The 20,399-nt window shown below is 62.1% G+C and overlaps 1 protein-coding gene across 3 annotated transcripts in view; it reads left to right on the forward strand.

Annotated features, from left to right (window-relative positions):
- The window catches only part of TAFA5 (TAFA chemokine like family member 5), a 191,178-nt gene that overhangs the window by 149,127 nt on the left and 21,652 nt on the right, over positions 1-20,399 (forward strand). For all 3 annotated transcript variants that reach the window (XM_027108024.1, XM_027108026.1, XM_027108025.1), the window contains exon 3: positions 11,704-11,831. In XM_027108024.1, coding sequence (XP_026963825.1) covers positions 11,704-11,831 — 128 coding nt within the window. The remainder of the gene's footprint in view (positions 1-11,703; positions 11,832-20,399) is intronic.

The raw sequence follows: 20,399 nt of genomic DNA on the forward strand, positions 1-20,399 counted from the left end.
GTGGATGGATGGATGGATGGATGGATGGATGGGTAGATAGGTGAATGGAGGGGTGGGTGACTGGATGGATGGGCAGGTGAACAGGAGAAATGAGTGGACAGAGGACGGTTTTCTAAGTATCTCACACGCCTCACAGTGAAACTTTCTGTGAGGGCTTGATAGGTCTGCGTCCTAGTGGGGTCCTGGATTCCCTGAAAGCAGCCGGTGCTCTCAGCCTCAGTGCCCCTCTGTCATGTCCAGCGTCTCCCCCATGCAGGCGAGAGCACGCCCCTGGACCATGGCCCTCATCACTTCCTGGGAGACTGGCCCACAACACAGCCCCCACCCCCATGGGCACCCGGCTGTCACAAGTGGCCTCCCTAAATGAAAGTGTGTCCCAGCTCTCCACGAAGGGATGTGCAAGGTCTCCACACAGTGAGGCCGTGACGCTCCCCTGCTGCCCCCCAGGAGCCCTGCCACCTCCCGGAACCAGGGAGATGCTTTCCTGCCTCAGGTTAAAATGAAAAGCCGGTTGCATCTCCCGTCTACCCTCTCGAGGAGCTTCTGTCAATTCATGGGAATTTGCCCAAGAAAAATGACTGGAGTGGTTTTCTTTTCCCCTCTACTTACATTTCTTAATCCTAGTGAAATAACAAGACAGGTAGCTCATGACAACTGGGGTTTTTCTCTCTCAATCCAATTTGCTTACCCAAATCTGGAGTGTTTTCCACGGGCGCAGGACGCTAACCAGTCATACAGGGAAACGTCTCCATTCCCGAGCTCTGGTGGGGACAGGTCCCCGGCAGCTAATGAACCTCACTAATCAGGGAACCGTCTCAAAAATCAATCCATTCTACTGCAACTATTTAAAGAAAAAATAATTATCGAGACTGTTCTCGCTAAATTATGCTGTCTAGAAGTTGTCGAAAGAAAATTTTGTCTAATTTTAAAATGTCATCTGGGTTTTGCAGAGTTTTCTTTTCTGAGTGATGAAAGGATTCGGCATGAATGAGCAGGAGGAGAATGTGCCTTTTCTTCCCGAATTGTCGGGTCTTGGGTGTGACGTGTGCCAGCCTGGTGGGGCCCCCGGCCTTGGCCTCCATCACAGACCCCACCCGGGAACGTGCATGGCCTTGGGGTCACTGGACCCCAGGCTTCTCCAGGGAAAGTGGGTCTCCCCGCCTGCCCCTTGGTCCTGAGAACAGGCCCACATCCTTGAGCTGGGCGTGCCCCATGGCTTGGGGTGAGTGCAGCCTGAGTGAGTGACCATGGCCCTCTGTGCCCGGGAGGTAGAGGTTGACAGGCCCCTTGAGCTCAGGGGTCCCAGCGGCTGAGCTGTGCCCACTCCCATCCCACTCGCTTCCCTGATGGGTTAATCCTGGTACCAAGGGCGGACGGGGGCCTCCCGTGCTTGGCCCCGGCGTGTTCAGAACATCTGAGAAGACTCCAGAAAACTGACAGCTGCCTTGCCTGCGAAGGAGGAAGGTGTGACTCACAGAGGTTTTGCAGTTTGGGCTGGCTCACTGACGTCTGTCCATCCCAAGTGACCAAGGAGACCAGAGCAGTTCAGGGAGCCCAGAGCCAGACCCCTGGGGTGGCCCCCCTCAAAGAGGAGGCGGACTGCTCCCAAGAAGTCCCCACGCCTCGGGCTCCCCGGCCAGGTTGGGCACAGAGGCCACCCCTGGACCGCAGAGTCAGGCCCCGGCTGGCTTGGGGGTGGTGCAGGGGTGCGGGGGGCTGCCCCTCGGAGCCCGTCCCTAGTCTGCTGGCTGGGACCCCCCTTCCTGCTCTGGCCTGGTGAGGATAGAATGGGATGGGGTCTTCGGGACCCTGTACTGACGCAGCTCTTCCTGTTGGCATTTTGGCCTTACTGTCTTGAGTGAGGGTGGGGGTGGGGAGGGGCGATGACCAAACCAGTGAGGGGGGACAGGTCTGTGACCTGCACACGGTGCTGAGCGTCAGGCCTCGTGACCCCAGGAACAGTGGGGCCCATGGTAGCAATAACAAGCCACCCACCCCAGACCAGGAGCAGAAGCCAGGCAGGGTCAGAGAAGGTTCATAGGGAGAGCTCTTCGTCCCTGGCACCCTTCTCCTGGCCCGACGCTCACCTGTGTATCCAGGCCCACCTGCTCCACCCCCCCAGCATCCTCGTGGACCCCCTTTTCCGTGCACTACCCCTGCGCCGCAGCGCAGCGAGCTTTTAAACCATCACCTGGACCAGTGCGGACGTAGGGTCAGTGGCCACGTGCGGCTGCCCAGGACGCCCTGTTAGGCCTGCGTCTCCTCACACCTTCTCCAGCTGAGCCCACTAAGCCTCACCAACAGGGTCCACAGATGACGGACCCTGCGTCCCTCCATCCTGGGGCTGAAGTCCGCCTGTCACCAAGTGGGCCTCAGAGCTGGGAGCTGGAGCAGGTGTGTGCGCAGGGCCAGCCCTGCATGGGGGCTTCTCTGCACGGAGCCCCTCCCTCCCTCCCTCCCTCCCCTCTACCCGGGCAGCTCCTTACCGGGACTTCAGGGTCTGTGTTCCTTCTCCCCACGGCCCTGTGCCCGTCTGAGGCTGCTGTGAGAATCCACACCACGCTCTCAGCTGGGACGTCTGGGGCCCGCGGAACACAGGTGGGTAGCCAGGAGCTGCTGTGATTCAAGGCCCCGCTGCCGTCACAGGCCCCCCTTCCTGGCTGTCCGCTGTAATCAGCTATGGCAAAGCCCCGAAGCATATTTTGGGACCGTTGGAGGCCTTTCTATGTACCCAGTTCCTACAAGAGGAGTCGGCACAGCCTGGCACTGGGGGGAGGTTGAGGGAATGAAGCTAACCCTATAAACTGATGCATGTCAGCACAGCCCTCCCTGAAATCGCAGGTAGGGCAGACACGTGCATGCAGCGTCCTCTGATTATTGGGAACCAAACAAAATGTGTGAGCACGTGTAAGCTCCTAATACACGCGTGAGTAGACGTATACCTGTGTCTATGTTAGAGAGCCCTGTGGGGGGCGGCAGGGGGCTGTAGGCGGAGCACAGCCCCGGCGCGTCAGAATGGGAGGCAGCTCCCTGTCCCCGGGCTGCTGACTGCAGACCCAGCCGGTCCCAGGCCAGAGCAGCCCAGAGCTGGCAGCCAGGCCTCTGGAGCCAGCTTGGAGGCCCTTTGGGGCTGGGATGCTGCTGGGTGGTCTTGTGGGTCCAGCACGGTGGGAGCCCCAGGACCCCATCCATCCTCTACCCGCCAGATGCTTCTGGGGACAGAGAGGGGCTGGGACAAGCCACCACCCAGGCCTCCTGGAGTCTCCCATGGCCGCTGCCGAGACCCCGCCCCTCCTCCAGAGCACTGTGACCCCGGCCAGGGGCGTCTCGGGGACGGAGCAGCTTCTCCAGGGAGGACGGGAAATGCCATCTCTACCTGCAGCTCTCAGAACGCAGGCTCACTGGCCTAACGTGCACAGAATAAATGTCTGTAGGAGAGAGTTATTCAGGCCCAAGGCCGTCGGAAAGCTGCCCTCTGACCCGCCTACTGATGGTCACAGAGTCGCCTGCAGGACAGGACCCGGTGCCAACTCCCCTGGGGACAGATGACTGAGGACACATGATTGGCCGTGTTCGGGGTCTGATCCACTTGGCGGGCAGCCTGGCGGGATGCGTCCAGGGCCGTGGAGATGCTCAGACCCTCTGACCCTGTAATTCCTCTCCCGGAAATATGTCCTGAGAAGATAATTCAAAAGAAGATGAAAGGCATGTTGGTAGCAGAGCTGAGCTGGAAAGCGCAAACAGCAGAGATGCCCGTCTCGGGACAGCATGGTGGACCACAGGAGCCTGAGTTGGTCCCGTGCAGCTGGGGGTGTAGCTGTGGAGCAGCGTGGAGGGCCTAGCGGACCCGGAGATGGAGAAGGACGGGGCAGGCGGCGGCTACACAAGGGCCCTTTAACAGAGTCTGGGGGGTGGGGCTGCCCCAGGGGAGGGTCACCTCCCTGTCCCCTCAGTGGCCCTGGCACTGGTCCTCGGTGTGGCTGTGCTGTCCCTTGCTGGCCTCCAGAGCTCAGGATGCTGGGACCGAAGGCCTGTGTCCCACACCAACTGCAGGGCCAGCCACCCGCCTGCAGCAGAGCAGCTGGTGCTGGGGGACACGCACATTTCGTGCCCCAGCATCCCTTGCGCCGTCCTAGCCCATAATGATGCTGAGAGAATGAACAGTGGTGGGGCGGGGGCTTCCCTCAGCCGCGGCCGTTCTGACTGGCTCTTACATCAGCTCTGTCCTTGCATCAGCCCCCTACCCTGCCCCGACACAGCGGCCTTCATCCCATCCACAGGTGAGAGAAGCGAGGCACAGAGAGGGCAGGCGCCTGACCCGAGGGCCCAGCTGTGAGCAGCGGCACACGGGGACTCGGACCCCAAGGGCTCGAGCTCCAAACGCCACCCTGGCCTCCTCTCCTCCCCGGTCGAGCCACGGTTTCTCCTGCCGGCCGGGCCCTGCCTGCGTATCCTCTTGCTGCCTCTGGGAGCCCGTTCCTGTGCACGGCCGCGTGGAATCAGGGAGCGTGGGGGACCCTGGTCAGGCTGGCCGGGCTCAAGCCCTCGCATCGTCCCCTTCCGGCTGCTGTGTGAATGTGGAAATCTCCTAACCTCTCTGAGCTTCCTTGTCCCCATGTGTGATGTGAAGATCAGGCGAACTGATTCCTCGTAAGTAACAACCAATAGTCAGTCTATTGATAAAGGAGCATGTGACTCCCCGTGAGGGTTAGCAAGCCGGTCCCTGTGGTCGGCAGCTGCCTGCACGGCCCAGCAGCTTGGTTCAGAGCCCCCAGGAGCCACCTGGCCTGTTCAGTCCCGCCAGGTGTGCTCACCTGGTGTGTTTGGGCATTGACGTTTCAAATGGGAGTTTGTAAAATGCAGAAGCTGCCCCGGGTGTGTAAGGGCAAAGTGGATTTCTCCCGGAATCATGGGGGTGTCCCAGCAGATGCTCCGGTTGTTTGCGTTTTCCCAAGCCCAAGGCCACCGATCCCCGGGTTGGGTCAGGGGGAGACCAGAGCCCGCCAGGCAGGGAGGCCCAGGTGTGCTGGCTCATCTCCACACAGCTGCCGGCCCTCCCCAGGCCTTGTGGGGCCTCCCGTGGGCTCACCTGTCCTCCCACCATCGCTGTGCCCTCCTCCAGAGCGCTACGCCTCTGATTCTTCCCGTCCCCGGGGCCAGGCTGCCAGGGAGAGACGGCCTGAGAGTGGCTGTTGCCGGGAAGGTCCTCTAAGGATAGCTCGAGGGCTACCCAGGGTGCCCTCTGACCTCCCAGCCCCACGGGCCTTCCTGCCTCTGCCGGTAACTGCTCCCGGGAGGGGCCTCGACGTGCCATCCTGAGGAGCACAGAGATGGGAGCCCAGGGCCCTCCTGGGGTCCTCGAAACGTTCCCTGCAGCAGTAGCAAATGGACTACATCCTCAGGGCCTGTGTCAGCTCTTCATGCGATAGATTCTTCCAGAACCCTTGATACATCCCAGTTATATTTGACTCCCATGTGTGTGTGTAATTAATATCTATATGCTTATATTAAATGCCAGCCGCCCCTCTCCTCATGGGTGTGGATGTGGCCTCACCCCTCTGTCACCAGCAAGATCCGGGGGACTTTGGGGACAGATACCTCTGGGTTAGATGCTGCCAGAGACAGCGGCGTCCCCGTCTCCGACGGACAAGGTCCATTTATGGCTGTATCTGAGAATGTGGCCGGAGATTTCTGGAATCCCACTGGTTTTGTTCTGGACGACTCATTTTTCCAAGCTGTTCAGTAAAGTAAGCAGACTCGTGTTAATGGAAATGAAGAAACAGTTTATTCCGAAGGGACCCATGCAATTTACGAGCAGCAAAGGGCGCAGGCGTCGAGCGGAGCGAGATGGTCTCCGCGATCCCCGTCCATCTGTCCAGACTCAAGCGAGCAGCGCACTGGCCGCTGCCATTGCTGTCTGAGCAGGCGTGCTGTCCACCAGACCCCGGACGGCTTCAAGGTCGTCCTGGTTGTCCCATCCTTAGGCTTGGGGGGGTGGGCGAGGGCATCGTGCAGGGGCGTGTTTCTGTGCGTCCACATCTTCGGAGCTTGTTTGTGCTGGTAAACAGAGGGTGTCCCGGCGTCGTGGGCACCACGGTGGGGAGGGGGGTGTTGCTGGCGGCAGGGTCCCCACATGTGTGCAGCTCAGTCACTAGAACAGAATTTCAGACGTCACACGGGGACATACCCACACACAAATACTTGTGCGTGCACCTGTGCGCACAACAGACAGGTGTGTGCACACACACGCACACACGTACACACACACGCACACAGGATCAACGGCTGGGCACACAGGCTCTCGGCCGTAGGAGGCTCCCGTGGCTGGTGAGCTGATTGAACTGGGGTCCACTCAGACCCTCTACCTCCTCGGGATGCTGATCAGGAAGGTTGAAAGGAATCAAATAGGGGTGCTTAGCCCCGTCGAGGAGAGCACCGGGGAGAAGCCACAGCACTAAGTGTCCCCTTTGAACAGGGCAAGTCTGAACTCTGAGGCCCTCCAGCTTCTGCCTTCCGTCCTGGCCCTTCCCACGTTTTCCCTGCCTCACGTGGGTCATCTTTTTCCCGAGATGGAAAATTCCAGAGCATTGGCCTTGGAGGGTGGACACTGCAGCTCCAGGGCTAAGCCAGCCAGAGGCCCTCACGGGGCCTGGTGAGGGCAAGGGGTCAGGAAGTGTGAGCAGATAAGAAAAACAGCTTTGTCTCATGGGCCTTCCGGAGAAAGATGCTGCTGGTCTCTGCCGTTGAAGACCAGCTCTGAAGGTTTCGCAGGCTCCTGAGAAATTGCACATGTAAAGCACCATTAGTTTTTTGGGGTGTAAGTGAGCTCAACCGAAGGCCCCTCCCTCCGCTGGCTGTCAGATCTGAGTGAATTTAGCCTGGAATCCCTCTGATGCCAGGTGGCTGGTTTTCAGAGTGGGGACCACAGGGGCCGGGCTCCTTCTGTCTCTTAAGGAGGAAGGAGCTGGTCCCCCAGGCAGGGCCCCAAGGCAGATGAGCTATGTCCCTGTTAGGACCCCTGGTGAGCGCACCTGTCCTGAGGGTCCTCGTGGGTTCTTCGTGGGCTGCAGCGCCGCCCTGCTCACCTGGGAAGAGCCGTCCTGTCCCCTGAATGCACGTCACTCCGTCTCCTCTTGGCTGTGTCCCCACAGCCCCCCTCTGTGGCCCTTGTCACCCTGAAGCTGCCAGGGTGTGTCTTCGACTCCAGGCACAGTTTGCCCCACAGTTTTGGCAAGTTGGCCCTTTAGTTGATTGACCCAGACCCACCTGAAGCAGTCCGGTCGTGTCCAGGACCTGCACCCCTGCCGGGCCCCCCGCTTCTCAGCCCCCTGGACGCCCTGGGCCCTGCCCTGCTCCCCTCCCAGCCACCAGGCCCCTGCCTGCCTGAGAGCTTGGCCCGGCGCCCTCTGTGTCCCGAGAGGCCTTCTGTCCGTCCGTCACGAGCAGCTGGGCTGCAGGGGTGGCTTCCTTCTGGGGGGGCGGCAGCTGGGAATGAGCCCCTCTGGACCTGGAATCACCCGGGTGTCCTCGCAGAGGGGGATTCGGAGAGAAGGGACCCAGCCTCTCCATCCCAAGGCCCCAGCACTGGCCGCTGGAGAGATGGGGACCCTGCAGGCCGACGTCCACACGTGCACACGGTGGATGTGTGTGTACGTGCGAGGCGGAGGGAGAGGCGTGTGGGCCAGGCCGGGTCCCAGGGCTTCCGCTTCCTCTCAGAGGCTCGAGCTTGCAGAGCTGGTCCACGCTGGGCCCCGAGGCCCGGGACAGGCACTGGGCGCGTGGCCAGCGGGAGATCCACGCCCCTGGCCTGCACGGGCCGAGGGCCCCGTGGTTGTGACACAGGAACAGGCTGGACCGCTGTCCACATCCGTCAGCCGCCATCCCTCTGCCCCCTCAGCACCCCCAGCCCTGGGCGACGCCCTCCCCCGCTGGGAGCTGCCACGACGCTGGGGCCAGAGGAGAGGAGGTGGTGACGTGTGGGCACGAAAGGCCCCTTTGTCCCTGGGACGTAGGGGCCCAGCCCTGCGCCTCCGTCCGCCCCCAGCAGGAAGTGGGCTGGGGCTGAGTGAGCCGAGCTCCCGCGGCCAACGAAAGGCGCTGAGTGATCAGCCTGGCCGGCCAGTGCCCCCCTCAGGGCCGGCACCCGCGCGCCCGGGCCACCGCGCCAGGTGGGGACAGGGCGGGGGCCAGGCAGCAGGTCTGCCTGTTTGTTTTGCAGACACACCCACGCGACTGCTGTGCGCCAGGCCCGCCCATGAAGTGGTCCCACAAGTATGGCAGTGAGCGTGCCTGTGAACGTGTGCGCATATCTGTGTACGTCCGTGGTGTACACGTGTGTGCTGTTTCACACGTGTGGGTGTGGTGTGCATGCCTTTGTGGGTGTTTACGTGTGTGCATGTGTCTGCACGTGGGCGTGTGTGACCTCTGCATTCCTGTGCATGTGCACACGTGCACACGTGTGTACGTGTGTGTGAACGTGTGTGGCCAGGCTCTGTGGGCCCTGCCCCTCAAGCTTTCCTCCCTCTTCCTGACTGACCCTCACATGTTGTCCCGTTATGTTTGTGGGGCTCCCCCCAGGAGAATGGGGGGTGCATGTTCCCCCACCGCCGTCACCCCGCCTCTTAGTACCGCGTGTGGGACAGAGCAGAGGGGATGAAGGCTTGGTGACGCCCCGTGCTTTGGGGAAGGGGAAGGAACAGGGCCCGTGTCCTTGACCAAGGGCCTGGAGCGCAGCTGAGCTGCGGCCGGGGGGCGGAGCCTCAGGAGACCCGCCGGCATCCCAGCCCCGTGCGTGCTTGGGGGCTGGCTCGGTCTCTGCCAGTGTCCGTCTACCGTCTCCAGCCCCACGGTCGGTGGCCAAGAGTGGCTTACTTCCTCACCTGACCATGAAGGGTGTGTGTTTTACACATGGACGGGCCAATCCCTGGGCCAGGTACACCACTTGCAGCTTCTTCTCTGTCCCCTTGGTCACCCAGCTTCCCGGGGAGGACGGAGCCCACGGGAAGCACTACTGGCTCGAGGTCCTCTGCTGGCACAGCAGTGCAGGACTGAACCCTTCCCTCCTCTGCTGTCTTGTCCTGCAGGCCAGCCAGGGAAGCGTGGGTATCAGAACCAGGCCTCTGACGTGGCCCATGCTGCCCTGCCCCGCTGGTCTGGGCCAGTGCCCTTCTGGGCTCCAGTCGCTCTGTATGGGGCCTCGCCTCGGCCTCCCTGCCTCCAGAACTGCATTTCCCTCTTGCATGAGGGCAGGTCTGTCACCTGAGAAGGCCACGTTCCTGCTCTTGGCTCCGCTCCCTGGGCACAGCTGGGGTCTGGGTCCCCCCGCCCCGTGGTGACAGGCACAGTACGCTGACAGCATTTCCCTGGGTGCAGCCCAGGAGACAGACAGGAGCACAGGTCCAGATTTTTTTTAGCCACTGTTGAGCCTCTTCCCACGCCGTCTGTCCTGGATGACCCCAGAGAAACCCTCCCTTCTTTCTTTAATTCGTCATGACCGTCTCTAAACCACGCACACAGGGTTTCCGGGGCTTGGCGGGGTGTGTATTTCAATCCTGTCGCTGCCTCATGGGTTTACGGTTTGCATTTGTTGGTGTGCGACGAGGTTTTTGTGTTGTCATTTACTGTCACCAAAATGGTGCACCAGGGACGGCGGGGCTGCTGCGGGGACTTCTGCCGGAACGATGAGCAGTTGAGGAAAAGAGTCCCGAGGGGATGTGCTGGGGAATGCAGCCGCCTGTGGCCCGCGGGTCCTGGCAGGGCCACGTGGAGCGCAAGGCACGGCTGGAGCCGGACCTGCCGTGGCCTAGAGACGTTTCTGGGCAGCGAGATGGCCCGTCCCCCACACCTGCCGTGAGAGCAGAGCCGCGTCTCCTCTTCCGTGGGAACCACGCTGACGCTCAGCTGGAGTGTTTTTCCGCTCTGACTTCAGTTGGCTGCGGGGCATTTCCGCACCGTGAGGTCTCCCGGGCCGTCTTAGCTCAGGCTGCGGTCACAAAGCACCATAGGCTGTAGGTCTCGAACAGCAGAAATTCATTTTCTCGAAGTCCAGAGGCAAGGAGGTTGTGATGCAGGTGCGGTTGACTGGTGGGGACCCCCTCCTGGCCCACAGACCGCCGCCTGCACTGCATCCTACGTGGGAGAGGCTGAGCTCTCTGAGGTCAGTTCCTATAAGGGCACCAATGCTGTGGGGTGAGGCCCCACCCTTATGACCTCATTTAACCTCAGGTACTTCTGTAAAGGCCCTGTTTCCAAGTCCAGCCACTCTGGGGTCAGGACTTCATCCTGCGACTGCAGGGGGCGGGGGTCACAGCTCCGTCCATAGCTCGGCCTAGAAAGGAGCCGGTCTCAGGATGACCAGCTGGCTGTGGGTAGAGAGATGCTTGGTGTGGGTCCAGGTGGGCAGCACACTACCCACGGGCCCTCTGCCTGCCCGTCGATCCCAGGACACTCCCCGCTGTGCTCAGGCAGCTCCCGCTGCTTTGTCAGAATTGGCAGCAAGGGGTCACCTGGGATGCCATCCTTGTCTGTTTTCCAGCCCACCCTTTGTTAAGACTCACCGAGTCACCCTCCCCTGCAGGGGCCCCAAGGCCCAGGCCCCCACAGGCTGAGGCCCCTCTCAGGTCCCCTCTCGCCTTTGTAGGGACAGTCACTGCCTGCAGGACTGGTGGCGTGATTGGCGGCCCGCATGCAAAGTGGAAATGCTGGGACCCTTTAAAAGTTATTAAGAATTTCAAGATGCAGGAAGAGCAGGGTGGGGCCGGGGGGCCGCTGCAGCCGCCAAAGCAGTCGAACCTGCTTTAGAAAGGACGCGCATCACTCCGTCCTACTTCAAAACGACCCGTAGTTCCCAGGTTCCGTGAACAGTTCCATGCATACAGTCGGTGTTCTCTCCATCACAGAGTCCCTCCTTCCAGGGTCTCCGTCACATATGGGTTCCCAGGCCCTCCCGCCACTGCCACAGAAAGGTGGTGGGTTTCCCAGGAAGAGAGAGACGCAGCCCCCTTCTGCCTGGAAGCGTGGGTTTGGAGTCATCAGTGCTTAGCGGCCACGGGGTCTACCTTCCCCACCCCATCTGACAATGACAAGGACTCGAGTCCTGATGTCACCAGCCCTGGGACGTCCTCGGGGGGAGGGGTCCCCTTTGTGGATGAGGCCCCTGGAGGGCCGTGGCCTCCGTACGATCTGCCAGGAGTCCCCACCCTCCCCCTGCCCACTTCCCTCCTAGCACCCACCCAGGCCCCAGGATTGCGGCCTGCAGTCGGGCAGTCCCCACTGCATCTGAGGGGGGTCCTGACCCCCCTCAGATGCAGTGGGGACTGCCCGACTGCAGGTAGGTCGAGACCTACTGCAGGTAGGTCGAGACCTACCCCGACCCCCGCCCACTGCTGTCTTTTCTGGCTCCCACGCAGATTCCAGACAAAGGAGAGAAGTACATTGTTGCCTCCAGGAAGGGAGGTTTTTGAAACTGTCCCCAGCGCCCTCAGTCACTACTTACTGAGTGGCCAATGGCAGAGCTGGTGGTGGGCAGTGAGCGATTGACTGCGAGGCCAGGGAGGGGGCAGCAGTCTGGCCAGGCCACCCTGATTGACACCAGGCGCTGCCCACTGGACCGTCCCGTCCCTGAATTCCGGTGCCGGGAATCGGGCTGCGTAGGTACGGCTCAAGCCCCAGGCCAGCGCTGACAGCTCTCTCTTCTCTCCGCAGCACGAATCATCAAAACAAAGCAGTGGTGTGACATGCTCCCTTGTCTGGAGGGGGAAGGCTGTGACTTGTTGATCAACCGGTCAGGCTGGACGTGCACGCAGCCCGGCGGGCGGATAAAGACCACCACGGTAGGTGCGCGGCGCTGGCTGTGCGGGGGGTGCGGGGGCCTCAGGCAGCAGAGCACACTGGGGCGGGGTGCACCCCACACGCGCGATGACAGGACGGACACACAGGCTGCCAGCCCCGCCTCCTCCAGAACCTCCCTGCTCTGCGGCCGGATCAGTCTGTCGCCGGGCTGCTCAGACCCATCACACGGTCACTGAGTGCCCAGCGGCCCGAGAGGCTGGACAGAACCCCCTCCAGGCCGGTCAGCCCACACGACATTGCCGGTGAAGTTGTCCTGTTTCTGGGCGATGTACTCCCAGCTCCAGGCTGGGGGGACGGTTAGAACCCACAGAAGGGCCTCGGAACGAAGGGCCTTTAAAGAGAAAGGATTGGGGAGGGGCCGTGGGCCTCGTCCAGGCCATCCCCTCGCCCCCCAGGCAGGCATGGTGGCTGTTCGGAGCACAGACCCCGAGAGCCCCCGAGGGTGCCTCTGTCCCTCCTGGATCCCACCGAGAGGGACAGTTGTGGACTCTGGGCTCCCCAGGCTGGTCTCCCGCAGGCTGGGAGGCAGAGGGCGGCAAAGTGGCTTTGGGGCTCTTTGCTCTGAGATTCCTTTCCCAAAGGAAAACTCATTATGCACAGGCTGGGATGGTGTGGGCCAGGGGAGCGGGGCTGCCCGGCCGGGGCCACGGGGACGGCTCTGGTGCTCTGTACGCTGGGCCCGCACAGTGTTGGACTCCGCCAGCCAATTTTCACCCCTCATCCGGGCTCTTCCTCGTGACATTGACGTAGACAGCGGAGGACTGGGGTGGGCTATGGCTCCTGGCCAAAATTCCCGCCTCGATGCTGGGGGACGTTATTTCAGGGAGGTCTGGGGTCTCATGGAAGGATCTGGAGTTCTCCCCTGGCATCCATGGCAGAGAAGCGGGGGCCACGGCCCCTCAGGAATTAGTCTAGAGGAAAACCCACCCCTTCCTGCCCTTGCAGCCTCCGCTGGAGAAGTCAGATGGGCTGTTTCAGCAACGTCCTTAAGAGGCCAATTAGGTGTAGCTGCTCCGAGATGAGACACAGACGCCCTGGTCCCACCGCCGGCAGGGAGGTCGGGTGGGGACAAGCCAGGCCTCCGGGGGCACATTCTGAGGGCGGGGCTGTCAAGTGGAGACGCGGGCCCGGGGCTGCACCCAGACAGCCCATCAGAGGTCTCGGAGGCCTCTTGTGTTGGCGGGAGTTCGGGCGGGGGGCCCTGCCTGCAGCCTCCCCTTGCAGGCCTGGGGGTCCGTTCCGAGCAGGGCCGCCCACGAGGAGCGGTGGGCTGGGCTGCAGCAGGCGCCCCCGGGTCCCCAGTTGTTGAAGCCGCAGCTGTGCGCTTGTCTGAGCGTCGGCCATGCTTGTTCGTGCACGTGCAACGCGGAAGCGAGGGATCTGTCGTCACACCTGGCAAGTGTGCGGGTGTGCCAGCTCCTCACCTGCCACCTGCCTCACTGCTCCGGGAGCGGAAGGGCCTCTGAGGTGGGGCCGCTGCCTCCCCGACCGTCTAGGAAGCAGCTGACCTTTCCGGGAGCGGAAGGGCTTCTGAGGTGGGGCCGCTGCCTCCCCGACCATCTAGGAAGCAGCTGACCTTTCCGGGAGCAGAAGGGCCTCTGAGGTGGGGCCGCTGCCTCCCCGACCGTCTAGGAAGCAGCTGACCTTTCCAGGAGCGGAAGGGCCTCTGAGGTGGGACCGCTGCCTCCCCGACCGTCTAGGAAGCAGCTGACCTTTCCAGGTTTCCCGAAAGGTGGAGACTGGGGGACAAGCAGACCCCTGGACCCCAGGGCCACCGCCCCCAGATCCGTGGGGCCCGGGGTCAGCGTGTGGATGTGCAGGGGGCCCGGGCCAGCCCTGGTGCGGAGGTGCTGCGTCGGGGGTCTTTTGAACGAACACCCACAGGAGGTGAGGCTTGGAGGGGGCTCCGGGCCACCCGCCCTCCGTGGCGGGCCTGGCTGTGCATGGATGCGGGGTCAGGCCTGCCCTCCAGGTCGCGTGGCCCCAGGCAGCACCCCTCAGTCTCCTCACGGTGAATCGGGGCATCTCCTCCCATCAAGCCCCCGAGCCCGTCCCGGCTCCCGGCGCCCTGCGCCCCCGCCCCTCGGAGGTTCTGGGGGGCCTCTACGTGCAAAGGGCGCCCCTTTGGCAGCCCCAGCACCCTATCCCTGCAAGCGCAGCCTCAGGTCCTCAAGTTGCTCTAAGACGTTTGCTGGGAAGGTGCAGACAGTCGTTTTCTTCGGACTCACGGGTCTCGGGGCTCAGAACCATCACCTCGGGTTTCCAGCCGTGAAAACTGCAGCTGGGGTGGCTGAGGGAGGCCACGGCCGGGGGTCAGTGAGCCGTGGAGGTGGCTCTGCCCAACTCAGACGGGGCCTTGGCGCTGCAGAAGGCCCACGCGTCTTCCAGGTGAGAAGACAGTCTTTGATGCGCGCATCCTGAGATCAGCCCGCCCTGGAGAGCACCTCGTGCTGGAACAGGTGCATTAGGAGAAGCCCACAGTCCAGGCAGGAAGGCCCCGCCACACCTGGGGCAGGTCAGGGAGGGGTGCACCCGCTCAGGGCCCCTTCACTCCCCCGGCGGGAGGCGCTCACACTCGGAGACACGGCCAAGTGGCCGGACGTGTTCTGTGACAGTGACCTCCCGCCTATGTGCTGGCCCGCAGGGTCGCATCCCCACCGGGGAAGTGGGCCCCGCGTGCTTGGGTTGGCAGATCCCGCTGAGATGACCCTAGGGGACCAGCGAGCTCTGTCATCATCCCAAGTGTCTGCAGAGGTGACCCTGGCCTGTGTGCGGAGACCTATTTTCAAAGCTTTCTTAAAAGCTTACTTGAGCTCTTGACCCAAACACCTTATAATTGAAGCACGTAATCCCCTTCCACGATGGCATCTCGGACCTCTTACAGACGGCAGAGTAGCACTGTGGGGTTTCACATTTTAGCATAAATTGGTTTTCCGTGAGGGGGGCTGTAAGACACCTCAGGATTGCTTGGCCACGTGACTGCTAACTCATCCCAGGTGCCAGGGTCTCAGCCCAGCGCCCCTGCGGCCAGGGCCACGTCCGGAAGTGGCTGTCACCGCCCCCCCACTGCCTGGTCACGCCCCACCCCCTTCTCTGCATGGGCCATGGCTGCTCCCTTCTCTGTGTCCCCAGCAAACCATGAGCTGCCTGAGGGCAGGCGCAGGCCTTGTGGTCCCGCCAGCCCGGGTCCCTCTTTCGGGGCTCCCATACATCCATGTGATAAATTGACTAATGGGTTAGCAGAGCCCAGACCCCAGGCACATGCTGACGTTTGCATCTCCTACATCACCTCTTTTTAAAGTGCAGGTCGTCACCCCATTAGTGGGTCGTGAAATTAATTTAGTGGCTCACGATCAGCGTTTTAAAGAAAGAGGAAGAAACAGAATAAAAACATCCAGGAGCATCTGTGTCTTGAGGGCAAAAGCTGCTTCGTGAAGCGCACACAGGGTCACAGGTGAGGTCACGCGGGTACCAGGACAGGTTGCAGTGAAGAGCTGGGGACCCGGCATCCCGGAGGTACTCAGGGCGACGGGGGGGACCTGGCGTCTGTGGCTCCCGCGATCCCTGTTCCGAGGGCTGCCTGTGACGTCGGTCGGCACCGGGCAAGTTGAGCAGGTGGACCTCACAGGCCCTCCCCAAGGTCGCAAGCAGCATCCCCTCCTTGGCCCTCTCGCGGCCCCTTAGAGCAGAGCTGACCGGGCAGGCAGAGGGGAGGGAAAAGGCCAGGCCCCGGGTAGGCGTGAGGCCCCCACGAGTGGAGCGCCGTCCTGCCCACCCTCGGCTTCTGTCCAGATATGAGCAGCTGGGGCGGCGCCCGGGCTTCAGTGGCACTCAGGACAGTCGGATACACGCTCCATCTGCCACGCACAGTGCTTCTGTGTTAAAGATGTTCTACAGTAGCTGCTATAATGAATACCTCCTGGACCAGAGCAAACCACCTGGTTGAATCCGTCTCTCAGATGAACAATTAAGTCCTACGTTTTAATTCTGTGCTGCGTGGACACGCCACCGTGGGGGGCAAGGGGTATTCTGGGGGGTGTCTGTACAATCTACTCCAGGACCTTGGATGTCATGGAAATTCATGACAAGATAAGCGCTTTCCCAGGAGCTGCCTCTGATCACCTTTGCCCCAGGAAGTCCAAATTCTGCCCAGGCCCAGGTGTCCTGGACCTGGGAGTGCACAGCAGCGAGGTGCGGACGGGCCCCCGGGGGGCTCCCTTGGGTCCCGGAGGGACGGAGGAGTGCCCAGCTCTGCCTGAAGCCTGGAGGCCTGCGGCTCATAACCCCTGCCTCCCTCATCTTGTCGTGAACTGGCCGTGCTTGGGCCGGGCAGCCCGGCACTTAGGCCAGCGTGCACTGCGCACACTGACCCACATCCAGGCCCAGGCAGCTCTTACTGTCGCTCCTCCGTGCCGAGTGTCTATCCTCCACGTGGCTGGTCCAGGATTGAAGAGCCAGCCCGATACGGGGCAGGGAGTGGGGAGGGAGCAGTGCCCCTTCTGGTCGTCGGTCCTCACCGTCCCAGGGCCGGCCGGCCTCACCCGGGCTGCCCCCGCAGACCCAGTGCCGCCCCACCCAGGAAGCTTGGAGCTTCCGGAGGGAGGAGTCCTAGGTCCGACCTGGAGGCCTCTGCGTTCCCGGATTCAAAATGTACTACCCAAGGGTCTCGTGTGTGTCCAGTGTGGGCCCCTCCCACCGAGATTCCTGAGAAAGGCTGTCCGGGGCCTTCTGTCCAAGGAGCTCACCCAGCACGTGGCCCAGGCCTCCACGCTTCAGCCAGGGTCCTTGTGCCAGGTGCCCACCCAGGGCTGGACACACAGAAGGAGGAGCCTCGGGGGCCCCGAGCACTGGACCCCTCACGCTGGGGCTCACGTTCTCGAAGGGCAGTCAGGGGCACTTTGCAGGTGCTTGTACCAGGCTCCCAGGTGTAAAGAACAGAATACACGCTTCCCACTTCTGCCCACTGGAAACCCCTGGATGTGGCGGGGACGTGCGGGGAGTGAACGGAAGAGGAGGTAACAGCAAAGCCAAATGGGAGAGGCAGCTGCACTCGGCAGGTCACGGGGAGCTGAACCCCAGAGGAGCGGCAGGGTCACGCTCAGACCCCAGGACTCAGGAGTCGGGGCGCAGGCCCCCTGCGTGTGGAGTGGAGGTGGAGCTGACAGGGGGCCGTGGAAAGGCTGCAGGAGGGCTCCCAGGTCCTCCCTACCCAGACCGTGGCTGGGGCCCCCTGTGTGCCCCGCAGGAGCCCGGAGCCCCCAGAGGCTCACGCCGGGGAGGAATCACACCTTCACAACTCTGGACCCTATAAGGCCAACGCCAAGTGTAGGGGAACTTCCTGAAAACCCGGAGATGGAGAGAAACCCAAGTCCCGAGATGTGAGACCCACCCACTCCCAGAGGGTGCAGTCAGGACACGGGGGGTTCTTTACCGAGAAACTTAGGCTCTGAGCTTCCCACGGCTGCTGTAGCAAGTGACCACACACTGGGTGACTTCCAGGAACAAAAATCACCCCCTCGCAGTGTGGAGGCCAGAGGTCCAGAGGGGTCAGTGCGGCCGTGCTCCCTCTGCATCCTCGGGGAGGGTCCTTCCTGACTCTTCCAGCCTCTGGGGTTTGCCTGCCGTCCTGGGGCCTCCTGGACTGTGGCCACGTCCCACCAGGCTCGGCCTCCGGCTTCCTCCCCGGGCATCTGAACTTCCCTCTTTCCTCTTAGAGAGATGCCAGCGTCTCATTTAGGGCCCGCCCTACATGAGGGATGATTTCATCTCAAGGTCCTTAACTAATTGCATCTTCAAAGACCCAATTCCGAAGAAGGTCATATTCTGAGGTTTCGGGTGCACAAGAGTTTGGGGGGAGGGTATCCTGCTAGCCTACGAACCAAGCCTGATGCAGAACCTGGGTGCTGTGGGCTGGGGTCTGAGGCCCCTCTGGGAAGCCCCCATCCCCCCGCCGGGCTTCTAGCATCAGGATCCTCATCTGGTGGGAAGAGAGAGATGCCAAACACACACAAACCTAAGGAAGGGGGTTAGGGACTTAGAGGGGACAGACAGCAGAGGCAGCAGAGAGGAGGTGGTGCAGACACGGAGATGCACGGCGAGCCCGCCAGGCTCGCTGCCCAAGGTCACCTTCCCCCCCAGCTCCCACCCAGAGTCAGGGCTGCTTGTCTCAAGGCAGTAGCTTCCTTGAAGGAAGACTTATTTCAAGAGCTGTAAGAAGACAAGAAAGCGCTTCTGGAAATTACACACGTGCACACACACGTGATGTGTGTATATGTCTTCGCAGACTTAATATGTACCTGTATGAGTGTGTGTGTGTGTGACAGAATTTGTTAAAACTCCAGCAAACGTTTGGGATATAAAATTGAGGAAATCTCAAAAAGCCAGGAGCAGAACTTAAAAAAAGAAGTAGGAAGAGTAGGAAAGGAAAAGAAAAAACAGATTAGAAGACCGATTCAGGAGGTCTAACGAATATAAGATCCCAAAATAGAGACCAATGAAGAAGGAATTATCAAAGACATATTTCCTAAAGAAATTCCCAGGACTCAAAGCCCGGGTTTCCTGTGTGCAAACCACGGGCCAGAAATGAATGAAGAAAGACCCATCCTGAGGCGTATCAGCATGAAACTTCAGGCCACTGGAGATGAAAACAACATTGTAAAAACTCAGAGGGAAAAAATAGGTCACGTACAAAGCCTCAGACATCAGAGCGTATCTGGCTTCTCAGCGGAAGCGCTCCAAGCCAGAAAGCGCCGAGTTGGGATGCGTTGGAATTCCACGCCGCGGCCCAACAGCCCGTGGGGGTAGGGGTCCTCCAGCCTAAAGTCAGTAACTGGGACGGTCCTCCCGGGGTCAGGCAGCCGTGGCCCTGCTCCCCACTCTGGGCGCCCCATCCTCAGGAGGCTGTGCGTGCAGTGGTCCAGCCCCCGGCACAGCCCCCGCTGGCAGGACGGGCTCCTCGAGGGAGGGGCACTGGATGGATATGCTCCCCGAAAGTTGTGGGCAACCCCCAAATGCAGAGGAGTCAGGCAGTGGGATGCCCTGAGCTTCCCCAGGAACACAAAAAGGGAAATCACCCAGGATGCTCCAGGGAATGTCTGGGAGCCTCGGGTCTGACGCAGCCCTGCAGGTGTATCGAGATCTCACGCCGTCACCTGTCGGGCACCGCGGCTGCCCTCGGGGAGGTGTGGCCCCTCGCGCGATGGACACACGCTTCCTCGCAGAGCTCACGTCGGTCGTCGACACCACTTCCCAGGGAGCTGACCCAGCCGGAAGTCAGGACCTGTCTGCGGCCAGCTCCCCGGGCGCCGGCCCTTGGAGTTCAGGGGACCAGGCATCACCAGCAGCGTGTGAGGCGGGACCCAGGGGCCGTACGAGGTGTGAGTCCATCCTGAGCGGCTTCTGAGGGACTCTCGAGGCACCGGGATGGGCTTGGGCGTGGAGTTCAGGTCACTGTCTGAGGCCGGGCGGGGCGGCAGGTGAGATGTTGAGGTCTCGGCAGGAGCGGTGGGACCCTGACGTGCCTGCAGTGCCAGGGAGGGGACACGGCTGCACACGGCGGGTGCAGGGGGGTGAGGAGAGGCGGGGGTCAGGACGACTGGTGACCCCGGCCTGACCCCTCCTGGCCCACACGCAGCAGGCCAGGGCCGCACCCAGGTCGGAAGGGCCAGGACTCGCTGAGGACAAAGGGGGGCCGCATGGCGGCCCCCCAGCATCCGCGTGGAAGCAGTTTGTGTGGGTCCCCCAGCAGGGGGGCTAGGGGCCGTGGTCCTGGAGGGGAGCTCAGAGGTGTCCTGGCGGGTGAGATCCGCTGCTGGGTGGCCGACGCCGCGTGGCCGATGAGGGGAGGAGGCGGCTTCGGTCCGGCGGGGCCCGCTGTGCGCCCTTTGCCCCCTTCCCAGCCTCACCAGGGAGCCCGTGCTTCGTCTTTCTCCCAGAGCTTGGCCCGGCCGGCTCTGCGTTCCCCTCGGCTCCGCGGGGTGCCCCCTGAGCCTGCCAGGCTCCTCCCAGGCCTGCGGCCACCCAGGAGCTCCTGCAGCCTTTCTGATGCTCTGCGGTGTCTGGGGTGCCACGCCCCCACTTTGCTGTCCCTCGTGGGAGTCCTTCTGTCTTTCTCTGGGAACGTGGCTCCTTCCATGGCCAAGGTGGCAGGGCCTCCTCCCCCGGGGCAAGGACTTTGGGGAGGCTTTGGTGCGGTTGTCACTCCCCCTGACCGGCGTCCTCCAGGCCTCACTCCCGTCACAGCCGAAGGCCTTCTCTCCTCCACCATCTGGCCGTCCGTCTGCTTTGGGCTCAGGCCAGCACCCGCCCTGGGCCCCGGGAACCGTGGGCTCTGGCCCCCGTGTGGAGGAACACACGCTCAGTCCATTTCATGACCCAGGGCTTCGGGGGTCCCCAGCCTCCCTGCCGGGTGTGAGTTCCCACAGATAGGACTATCGCGACGCCAGGTGTGGGGAAGGCCAGGGGTGCCTGGGGACACTTGGGGGGTGCTGGGTTCCTCTCTGCTCCCAAACGAATGAGCCATCCCGGCAAGCAGAAAGGTTTATTGCAGA

The sequence above is a fragment of the Aethalodelphis obliquidens genome, unplaced genomic scaffold (assembly GCF_003676395.1).
Source record: "Aethalodelphis obliquidens isolate GAN/ISIS:26980383/991018 unplaced genomic scaffold, ASM367639v1 scaffold8, whole genome shotgun sequence".
Lineage (NCBI taxonomy): Eukaryota > Metazoa > Chordata > Mammalia > Artiodactyla > Delphinidae > Aethalodelphis > Aethalodelphis obliquidens.